The sequence below is a fragment of the Fukomys damarensis genome, unplaced genomic scaffold (assembly GCF_012274545.1).
Source record: "Fukomys damarensis isolate Sample0158 unplaced genomic scaffold, DMR_v1.0_HiC HiC_scaffold_28, whole genome shotgun sequence".
Lineage (NCBI taxonomy): Eukaryota > Metazoa > Chordata > Mammalia > Rodentia > Bathyergidae > Fukomys > Fukomys damarensis.
The window spans coordinates 47,571,080-47,582,498 of record NW_022900940.1 but is presented as its reverse complement, the minus strand read 5'-3'; the positions used below and the strand labels follow the sequence as shown (position 1 = coordinate 47,582,498).

At 50.3% G+C, this 11,419-nt stretch overlaps 1 protein-coding gene across 12 annotated transcripts in view; it reads left to right on the top strand.

Moving 5' to 3' along the window:
* Nucleotides 1–11,419, top strand: part of Adamts9 (ADAM metallopeptidase with thrombospondin type 1 motif 9) — a 129,770-nt gene that overhangs the window by 40,275 nt on the left and 78,076 nt on the right. For all 12 annotated transcript variants that reach the window (XM_010606562.3, XM_010606564.3, XM_010606567.3 and 9 more), the window contains 7 exons: nt 425–606; nt 684–820; nt 2,157–2,274; nt 2,435–2,530; nt 8,879–9,045; nt 9,132–9,261; nt 9,899–10,025. In XM_010606562.3, the coding sequence (XP_010604864.1) occupies nt 425–606; nt 684–820; nt 2,157–2,274; nt 2,435–2,530; nt 8,879–9,045; nt 9,132–9,261; nt 9,899–10,025 (957 nt within the window). The remainder of the gene's footprint in view (nt 1–424; nt 607–683; nt 821–2,156; nt 2,275–2,434; nt 2,531–8,878; nt 9,046–9,131; nt 9,262–9,898; nt 10,026–11,419) is intronic.

Genomic DNA, 11,419 nt, shown 5'->3' with positions numbered 1-11,419 from the left:
TTTTTTTTTTTGCCATGAAGGCAGTGAGCCCAATGTTCCTTTTCCTCTTCTCCTGTTCTCTTTGCCAGTGCAGATATGTGCCCTCTGCTCCCCTTATTTGGGACAGAGTGGCAGGAGGGCAGGCACCTCACTGGTCCCCTGTGAGCATCCCCAGTACAGAGCTGCTCTACACACAGGAGCCACGTGGCCCCTCAGTCCACCGTCTCCTGCAGTTTTGAAATGGAGGGCAGGGAAGTAAAAATGGTCACGGTGGGATGCGTGCTACACACCTGGCTTCCCCGAGGTGAAGGGAAGCACCCTTTACCTTCAAAGCATACTCGTAGGCACGGGGAAGTCACGGGGAAGTCACGGGGAGCGTGAGGGTGGGCGAGTACGTTACATTACGGTGTGTGTGGGTGTGTGTGTGTTCTGTGTGTTTTATCAGGCCAAAAAATGGTGGAAAATACTGTGTCGGGCGCCGAATGAAATTCAAGTCCTGCAACATGGAGCCGTGTCTCAAGCAGAAGCGCGACTTCCGCGATGAACAGTGCGCTCACTTTGACGGGAAGCACTTTAACATCAACGGTCTGCTCCCCACCGTGCGCTGGGTCCCCAAGTACAGCGGAAGTGAGCGCAGGGGCCCGGCCCGGGGTGGGTGGGGGTGGCTTCCCGGCTTCCGGTCACGTGCCGTGTTTCTCCTCTAGTTTTGATGAAAGACCGATGTAAGTTGTTCTGCAGAGTGGCAGGGAGCACAGCCTACTATCAACTCCGGGACAGAGTGGTGGACGGAACTCCCTGTGGCCAGGATACCAATGATATCTGTGTCCAGGGCCTTTGCCGGGTGAGTTCCAGGGTCTTTTCTTCACTGTGCTGCCCGCTGCTACCCGGGGGCTTGTGGCTTTCTTGACAGAATTAGCTGTCACTACTATTGGGCTGTTTTCTAGGCGTGGTTCTCCAAGTGGGCCATTCTTAGCATCAGCATCACCTGCTCTGGTGCACCTGGTGCCGGAGTTCGAGCACTGCTGCCCTAGATATTTCTTGACATTTTTCAGCCTCTGGCAGGGTCTTCACGGAACCCCCCAAAGATGAGCTTTACCGGTGTCCGTGGGCACACGTATCTGAATGCTGTGGTTAATCCCGAATGCTTCCTGACAGAAGTTCTTAGATTGAACAGCTGTGCTCTACCGAGAGGTCAGGAGGAAGACATGTCCTCGCTCAGATTTCTCTTCGTGATTTTAGCCACGATTGCTTCCACCTGAAACATGCCTTTTAATTATTCTTGGAAGATGAATTGAGACGTTTTTGGCAGATAGCAAAGCATCAGAGTAGGGATTTCTCAAGGGCTTCGCTGTTCTCACTGTCAGAATTCATTGCCAACCCAGCTAGACCAAGTGGATGACTTTGCTCCTTGCACGTGGTCCAGAAGGCAAACCAGAGTTCCTGACAGGAGCATCTGATCGAAAGCCTTGCCCACGGTGCATAGCAGCATGGCGGTTTCTCCTCCAAGATAGTTCACACAGAGGAACAAAATGGACAAGATGTGGGCACTCTTCTCTGGCCTTCTGTCATGGCTGCAGTCCCCCTGGACCTCCCTGTATTGCACTAGCTCTGTAGGTGAGCAAGCGGAGGGCTTCACGCTGGCCCCTGCAGTCATGCTGCGCCCTGCATCTCTGGCCAGCACTGAAGCACAGAGAATCACGCATACAGTCGCCTTTCCCTGCTTCTCTTGAAAAACTGGAAAATATCAATGCTGGCTTCTTTTGCTAAATAGCAGGTGTGGCTGCAGTGGTCAGTGGCCTTGAGACAGGCGTGCGCTCTTCGGCTGCGTCCTCACCACTCCCCTGCTTTCGCCTCCTTTCCTTCCATAGCACTTTTTCTCGTTCGCTCTGATTATTCGTCGCTGAGTGCTTCTCAGACTTCAGGCTCAGTCCGTTCCGGTATCCTGTGGGTCCTGACCAGCACCCCGGATGCCCATGGCTGCTGCTCCAAGGACCACATTTTAAGTAGGAACAATGTAGACAATTTGAATTCTCAATCGGCCATTGCAAGTTTAAAGGAATATTGCTGTTTTGTTTTGTTTTTTTGTCATTTTGACTGCAGAGGATTGGAATATATTACTTGCTATTTTATTTTCTCTTTAATACTGATCATTTTTCTAAATGTTTTCTTTTTAAAAGCAAGCTGGATGCGATCATGTTTTAAACTCAAAAGCCCGGCGAGATAAGTGTGGAGTTTGTGGTGGTGATAATTCTTCATGCAAAACTGTGGCGGGAACGTTTAATACTGTACATTATGGTAAGGCTGCTTCCCGGAGCCAGGAGGGTGGGAGACTGAAGAGTGTCTGCCTCAGCAGTAGGTGGAAGTGTGGACGCCGAGCAGGCGTTGTGTCCCTGTCTGGCAGTGGGGATTGTGTGTCCGCTCTGAAGAGGGCTGACCTCTACTCTGTCCCCTCCAGGTTACAATGCCGTGGTCCGAATCCCAGCTGGTGCTACCAATATAGATGTGCGGCAGCACAGTTTCTCAGGGAAGTCAGAGGATGACAACTACCTGGGTGAGTCGGGTGCCCCGCCCTCTGCCTGCGGCCCGCTGAGCCACCGTTCACTGCCCCTTCTCCTCTCTGGCCTGCAGTGAGCTCTCCGTTGTCAGGACGCTCACAGACGTTGATGCTGAAATCATGGTTTCATTTCACTTTCACAGCTGCGCCCTGAGACTGGAGGGTTATGCTGTCGCAGCATTCAGTGGCAAGGGGATTCACTCTGTGATTCACAGAGCAGAAGGCACCAAGTCACCTTTTTCAGTACTCATCGATCAGCATGGTCGCTGGGCTCATCAGAAAGCCTGTCTGCTCCCGGCTGACTTGGGGATGTTTCCTCAGAGGCGTGGCTAGGCTTGGTTCTCCAGTTTCCAGGTCTCCCCAGGAGCAGCCCCAGGCAGGCCTCCTGAGTATTTCCTTAGACAGGTCCTTCTGAAGAGTCTGTGTTCACACTTTTCTCAAGTCATTACTGGAGTGGCCTCCTCTGTATTATGCGCATTCTCCATCTTTCCGTCTGGATTAATTCCTGTCTAACCCTTATTTTTAATCACATGAATAACTCATATCTGTTCCTCACGTTCGAACCACGACACCCTTGTTGATTTTTAGCTGTTTGCCTAGCCCAGTCTCACTTTGGTGTGTTATTTTCTAAACTGCCAGAGTGACCCAAAGTTTGTCCATCTGCCCTTTGCAGGAAGGACGTGGCACTGTGGGAAGGATGGGCAGGGGCACAGCTCGTCCCCTGGCACACACCTGTCCTCCCCGTGAGTCCTGGCCAGGGCCAGTACTCAGGCCAAGAGGAAGTCGGCAGTCTTGTCGAGCAGTCAGTCTTTGAAGAAACTGATGCCCTTTCCCTCTCAAAGTGTCTAGTGGGAGCTTGGTTTGCCCATCTGAACTTAACCCCAGCATTTGGACTCCGAGGTGGTGGTGGGTGTTGGTCACATCTGGGCCTCTGCCTGCACCCTGAAGTGTCCACATGACCTCAGGCATTGACAGTGACCTTTAGCCACTGGTGCTGACCAGCTGTAGTCATGCATGGCTCCATGATGATGTTTTCTGCTGTACGTTTCCATTCTTTCACTTATTTAATGTGCACTGCCATTGTGGTAGGCACAGTGAACAAAAAAGACAAAAAATAATGAAAAATCTGTCTTCTCAGTACCATCACCACCCCTTTTGGTACTGGGGATTAAACCCACAGCCTTCACAGCTGAGCTTCCCCAGCCCTCTTTTTTATTTTGGCCAGGTCTCATTGAGTCATTAAATTGCCCAGACTGTGCTCAAACTTATGATCAGCTGCCCAGTGGCTGGGATTATAGGCATGAACTACCAGCTCGCATAATACTTTTTCATGGGAGGAGAGAAACAGTTATTTAACAAGCAAACTCTGTCCTGTTAGGAAGTGATAAGTAGCATTGGAAATCAGAACGGAGTGAAGGAAGTTAGGATACCAAGGATGGAATGGGAACAGTGGAGTCGAAATGTTGGGAATAAGAGAAAGAATAATCACAACAGGCAGAGGCAGTTGTTGTCACCAAGTCTTTGAGAGGAGCATGTCTCGATTGAAGAGCTGAGGGAGGCCAGGTGGCCGTCGCTGTGTGAGCCTAGTGGACATTCTGAGATGCCCTCCAGCTGGTAGGACAGATCCCGCGCCCATTGTGAGGACTTGGCTTACGTGCTGAGGGACACGGGCGCTTCTGCAGCCCTGCGTCCGGGAAGGACTCACTCCACGCAGCTGTGCTTGTGTTTGGGAGGAGAGTTAGGGCACCACATCACGCACGGGTGACGGGGAAGAGGTGGGGCAGGCAGCAGTGCTGCTCGGACATCACTGAGATCCCAGGGAGATGCTGGTGGCTGGCGCCAGTGGGTCGGGCCGTGGCAGTGTATGGCAGATTCACAAATCGTTGGTGACGGAAGTGCATCTGGTGCATAAAGAAAGAGAGCAGCCCGGGCTGTTTGGGAGTGAAAGAGCATCAAAGCCTCCACGGTTTTGACCCGAGCAGCGGAAAGGGCATTGTGGTCCACAAGTGCAGACTGGACACCTCCATGTGCCTGCTGGTGCTTTAAGATCAGGGCTCTATACCTTTGTGCCTTCAGCCCCTGGTACAGGCCCTGTGCGTATCAGCGCCAAGGGAGTGATTGCTGGGCTGTTGAGCAGGCTGCTCGTGCTGTCATGGCTAAGAACCTACTGTGTGCATCGCCAAGTTGCCTTGGGGATACAGATTTGTCCCTTCTTTCGAAGGCCAAGCAGTCTCACTTGTAATTCACTGCTCCGTGGCTGTCTCAGCTTTTCGTAATCCTAAACATCCAAGGGAGTGCAAGTTCATGAGAACTTAGCAGGGCTGGGGTGGTGCCCATGTCAGTGTGTGCATAGCCTTCACAGGGCCCTGGATTCGTCTCAGCACCACAAACAGAAGACTTGAAATAAAATTAGTGTAGTTCCTAGGGACCATTTTCTCATTGCTTGGGTGGAGCCCACACTTCACATTTCACACTGTATGAAACAGGTCAAACATTGTACCCATGTACTTGGTTATAAATCTGAGCATGTGTTTGTGTGGCCTGACTACTTCTTGATTCAATCAGTCATCACTGCATGCCGTCTTTGTAAATGAATGTCTGAGAGCTGGGAGCCGCCTCGAGTTGTGCTCTTTTTTACAAAAGGAGAAGGATTCACTTCTGTTCTCTTTGGGGGGAAAAAAATCTCCCTCCAGGTAGTCGCTTTAATTCATTTCAACTTAATCAGGCTGTGTCAGGTATCTGGATTCAGGGACGGCCCCTGATAACCTTTTATTCTCCCCTGGAAGTTTCTTAATCTCCTTGTAAGGAATGAAAACATTTGTCATCTGGGCCAGGTGGTCTGGGCCTTGCATGGCTCTTGCCTGGAGTATTATGGGAAAGTCACCTGTCAGCCTAACACAGTCTCTCTGGCAGCGAATGCAGCATGTACGCAAGCGTGCAGAGCAAGTCACAGTCCTTGGAGGGGGCACCTTGAGTGCGAAAGCAGTTCCTTGGGAGGTTAGAATGTGGCGTCCTCGAGTGTGGGGTGTCAGTGTTCACCCTGCGCCTGAAGGAAGGTGCCGCAAAGTGCTGAGGGGCCTGCACCCGTCCTGGAACCAGCGCTGGATCGCTGTCTCCTCCGGTGGCTTGTAAATCCTGGCCGTGCTCTTCCGGTGCGTTTGCCGAGGAGCCAGAGAGGCCTCCACAGAGCCCGGTTGGCGGGGTGCCGTGGGAGGGAAAGCGGCCCAGGGAATTAGCTCCCTAATCGTGTTAGCAGGGGACTGAGCAGGAGGCTCTCATTTCAGGAAACTATTTCATGAGGTTCCGGAGCACAAAGTCTTCCTGCTGTCCGAGTCTCCTCCCTCCCAGTGGGCTCCAGCCCAGTTGTCCCACAGCCACCACGTTCCATCTCTTTTGGAGAAGTGCCCCTTTCTGTGATACTTATTTGTCTCCGGAGCACCTAACCCCTGACTCATTGTGACAGTGGGAAGGTAGGAATGGATTCAGGGAAGAAGGAATTTCCTTGCATCTGGTGACTTTATAGATGCCTGGGGCTAAACCCTGGGAGGAGCCTCGCCCCGTGCACTCCCTTGCACTCCGTTTCCAGCTCCCCACCTTTAAGTGGGGGAAGGAGCTCAGGGAGGAAGAGGCAGAGTCAGCATAAGCCTGAGCAGAGCTGGAGCAGACCCCAGAACAAGCCCAGAAGAGGCCTGTGAATCTGAACAAAACCGGACCTTCCTTAGGTTTACAGGTCTGCATGTAACATTTTGTTCCCCCAGCTGGGTTGCTAGCATGCAGCTAGCAGACCTTGGAAGAGCCGGGTGGTTTTGTTGACAGCATGTACAGCCTGGGGCTTCCAGAGGCCTTGGAAACAACCTTGTCTCCCTTTGGTACCCAGTAAGCTCCGCGTAGAGAATGGCTGTGCGTCTCACACACAGGATATGCGGGCAGGACAGGACAGGACAGGGTTGTCCCTGGTTTACATGGCCTGGGAAGCCATTCGGGTGGAAGCCCTCTGTTCCCCTTCGCAGGACTGAGCTTTAACCAGTCGCTCAGCCTCAACCTCATCAAATGAGCACCCACTAGGGGCCCAGGGTCGGTCTTGGGTTTACAAACAAAAGTAAACTTTTAAATGATTTCTTTGCTAAAAGCCTCTTGCAGTCTAGCAAAGGAAGTCTTTAAATTTGTGCAGCTCTGGAACCTAAACATATTTGTAAACAGAAGAATGCATGAGCTCCTTCTTTCATCTAGCGAATGTTTGCTGAGTCCCTTGGAAAATGTTAGCAGCGAACAAGCTCTAGAGACAGATTTTCACAATCAGAAGACATCTGGCCTGGGAAAATTAATTTAAATCTTTAAATTATGCTGTTTTCAATCATAACATAGGCATCTTTACTGGACCCAACCTCAGAGAGGTGTGGTAAGGAAACACTGGTCTGGACAGGGTGGGCACACACACGGAGAGGAACCCACTGGGAGGAGTGACTTTCTTAACATGAAAGTAGAAGTTTATAGTAAATGCTCAAGGAAAAGGATGTAATTGGGATTTTATCTTGAGAAAATAATCCAAAAGTACGAAGATCAGTGTATTTTGTGTTAAATTCAGTTTCAATTTTGATCCTGCCAAAGTTTTTAAAATGGCTCATAAAATCATGAAATAGTTTTACGTACATTTTCCAAGTGAGTTGTGTGGTAGGAAAGTGGTACCTTCTTAGGTTGAAGTATGAATTCAAAACCTGAATTCTGAAACTTGGAAAGGGAGCTTCTAGAGAGGTTTCTGTGGCTTTATTACCTTAGAGGTCTTGAGCCTTTTATATGTAAATTACTCCTTGGAAGCTGCTGTTGTCTCCTCCTCCATGCCAAATTTCTTTCCCTTTGATTTTTTTTCACTTTTAGTGAGGTATATTTAACAACTGAAAACTGTGTATATTTAAGGTGTGCAGATTAACGTTTTGCTGCACCGATACATTGCAAAATACTCACTACACCCAGAACCTTGGCTTACCCGCCTCTGGAGTAGTTGCCATATCCTTACGTTGTGTGAGAGAGCGTGCACAGTGAGAACACCTCAGGTCTGCTCTCCTGCCAGGCAGGTGCGGTACAGAGTACTCCGCCCTGGGACTCCCCGTTTATCTTCCGTGACTGAGTCACGCTTCCCCCCGTTCCCATCCGTCCAGCCTCTGGTGACCGTCGTTTCCAATTCTAGGAGCTTTGCTATTTTAGACTCGATAATTCATCTCCTTTTGTCAGGTCTTCATTTGACCAATGGCTTCACACTTGCTTCAAGCGTTTTTCCAACATCTCTGTTCACCTTCGTTGATTCTTTCATCTGTTGTTGGAAGATTTACAGCAGATTCATTCCGTCTTAAGAACTAAAGGTGTGTACTGAGCGTCTACCCCGCACTCCTGAAGAAACAGATGCAGTTGTGGGAGAAGCAGCACCAGCTTTACCTCAGGATGTGGTGGCTTAGAGTGGCGGATGTGTGCCTCAGTTTCTCCATCTGGGATTTGGGAGTCTGGGTGTGAGCTCTGGTGTGAGGCCACCATGCTCTTGGCAGTCAGGGCGGTGGTGTCATCCAGAGGCTGGACTGGAGCTGCGGGACCCAGTTCCTAATGATGAACACAGAAGCTTTGGGTAAAAGCCTCGGTTCCTCTCCCCTGGCTGCCAAGGCCTCTTCGTGGCATCTTCCCAGCCTGGCTACTGGCCCTGCTTTCCACAGCCAGAGATGAGGGGGAACAAGTGGAGCCTTCACTCTGGAGGGGGAGGGCGCCCCCATCGTGTTGTCAGCACCCTGGTGGCGTCACTGTCAACCTCTCCAGGGTGGGAGGCGAGGACACAGCCGGATGGCAGGGAAGCTTCGTGGGTCATTGCTGAGACCCACAGTGGCCTCGCAGGGAGGTGACAGACGAGCATCAGATTGACGGTGTAGTTTCAGATTCAGCACCAGCCGAGGAAGTCTTGACAGAGTCTCAGTAGTTTAGCTAATTGTGATACGTACAGCTATACGTGTTTATATGGGGACCGGTTGTGGGAGAAGTCTGTTCTTTGGTACACATTTTCAAATCAAAATGCTCTTGCTTGCACGTGTAATCCTGCAGTGTGGGCTGTAACAAATGCCCAGCTCACAGCCAGTAACACTGTATCACGATGACTTAGCTCGCACAGCACTGTCTGTCTCTCTGCTTTACAAGTAGAGCTGGAGACGGAGATGGAAAGTGATAGCTGGTAAGGGCAAACCAAGAGTGAGCTCCCGCTTGCTGGACTCGAAAGTCCCTGCGCCTTCGCCCTCTGCCTGTCACAGCGTCCTCCACTCTACACCGGCAGGTCCCTGGCAGCCGATCAGCAGGGTCTTTTCTCATCCGCAGCTTTGTCAAACAGTAAAGGTGAATTCTTGCTGAACGGGGACTTCGTTGTCACAATGTCCAAAAGGGAAATCCGTGTTGGGAACGCGATGATTGAGTACAGCGGGTCTGACAACGTAGTGGAAAGAATTAACTCCACTGACCGCATGGACCAAGAGCTTCTGCTTCAGGTAGAAACCTGGCCACGAGCCATCTTCCTCTCCCTGCTGCCGGGATGCAGTCCGCAGACCTCTCTCCCTCCTATCCCTGCTCCCAGGTCCTGTCAGTGGGGAAGTTATACAACCCCGACGTGCGCTACTCGTTCAACGTCCCGATCGAAGGCAGACTGCAGCAGTTCTACTGGAACAGCCATGGGCCCTGGCAGGCCTGCAGCAAGCCCTGCCAAGGTACCCACCTGGAGGTGTAGTTCGGGGATGGGGGAGCTTTTTAGCTTTCTTTTTCTTTCTTTCCTTTTTGAGGACAGCCACCTAGATGGAATCTGTACACTTTCCACCTGCATGATCCCCTGATGTCCTTCTTTGACCCTGTCTGGTCATTTGGGGCTGGCAAGTCGAACTTGTTAAGGGGTTTAGGAGATGCTAACTTTCCTCATCCTAAGAGCTTTGCGCTCATGTGTGAAGCCAAGCAGAATCAGCTCCACCATTTTAATTTCCCAGAGATGTGGCTTTAGCCATCACGTTCTGGGATCTTTATTTGGTTTCCTTTAATTAAATTACAGTCAGCAAATGATAGCCAGGGGCCGGAGTCCAGCCTGCCACCACTTCTACAAAGTTTGAGTGAAACCCAGTAGCCTGGCACCTACCTGTGTAAATGAAGTGTCACTGAAACACAGCTGCTCCGGCGTGTTACGTGTTACAGCTGTTGTCTGTGATGTCATAGTTGAGAAGTGTGATGGATATCCAGTGCCAACAAAACAGAAAACACATACTACCCAGCCTTTATAGTATATGTTGCCAGTGCTTGGTCTAAATAATCTGTGGAATAGGTTCTTTTCTCTGAATAATTTCTGCCTCCTCTGTTTAGGGGAGCGGAAACGAAAGCCTGTTTGCACCAGGGAATCTGACCAGCTTCCTGTTTCTGATCAAAGATGTGATCGGCTGCCTCAGCCAGAACCCATCACAGAGGCCTGCAGCACAGACTGTGACCTGAGGTGAGGCGAGGCTTTCCTGACCCTCGCTCAGGGGAAGGGTCTGCAGGTGCAGCTCCGTCCGCAGGAGGGCGCTGATTTTCACTGCCCTTCCTTCCATGTCCACATGAAGTGTGGACTTCAGCCAGCTCTCCGCGCCTCTGGAATTATCAGCCAACACACGCTGTGTGTTTCTTATTCTCCTAAGAATCAAAAATGGCTCATTAGAGTATGGCACTCGCCAGAAGACATTCTTGTCCAGACTGTACAGCTCAGTGGGTAGGGTCAGCCTCATGATCAAGTTGTATCTTACGTGACAGTGTGGTTTGAAAGCCAGCAGAGAAGGGGAAACCAGATCCCTGTGTGCACCCATAATGTTTTGTATCCATCCAGAGTGCACAGCAGCCAGGCACACAGAAGTTGCAGGGCACTAGGTTACACTCACGGAAATAACAGAAGGAAATCTGTATGTGAATCCCTAGAGAGCCAAGCAATTCTGTATGTAGGAGAAGCATGGAGTCTGGAGCCGGAGGTACCGAGTGGGTGCTTTTCCACTGCCTGCAAGGTTGACTGTGCCATGGTTAGGTGCTGTGAAAGCTGTGTGAAGGCAACGGCAAGGTGTGGCACTGCTCTGTCCATCTACAGAAGAGAGCCCGTCAGCACAGTGGCAGGGAGTGGGAGCGACCCCTAAGCAGTGCAGAGGTGCTGCCTGTAGTGCTGGAGCAGCGATCATCAGGCCCCTGAGGCGCTCTGAGAACAGAAGAGTGCTGGGATCCATTAGTCATGTCTGCTGTGGGAGTCGAGGTGGCAGTTTTAACACTTGTGCCACAGCTCTGCCAGCCCTCCCCGAGGCTCTGGCTCAAAACCAGCACCTGTCTACCCACCACCCTTCCTCTGCCCACTGTCACTGACCTGCTTGCTCTCTAGTTTGCCAAAAAGTCATTTAAGTTGGCATTTTCATTGTAAGACTGCTAAGTCATTGTTAAATTGACAATTTCGTCGTCAAATTGACAAAAAGTCAGTGTTTAAACAAAAAAACGAGACATTAAAAGATAAACGTTCATACTGACAGACACTGGGCATCATTTTCATTCTAGGTAGTGTACGTGCAAATCCATCTGCTTAAACCAGTTAAGTTAAATTAGAACTAAAGGTTCTTTCAGAAAAAATAATTAATGGGTAAAATAAATTAAGTTTAATGGAATGAAACTGAACTGGTTAATATGTTCCTTGAGATACCCTTCCTAAATTGAGAAAGGTGGCATTTTCAGATTAGATGTATATATCCACTCAGGATTGTGTCTTCCACTACCATGAAAGTAGTGATCGAGCCAGCCATTGTCTAAGATTTTAAGATTTTAACAGTTATGTATCATCTTTTTAGCATTCTCGTACTAATAGGATAGCTCATACATATA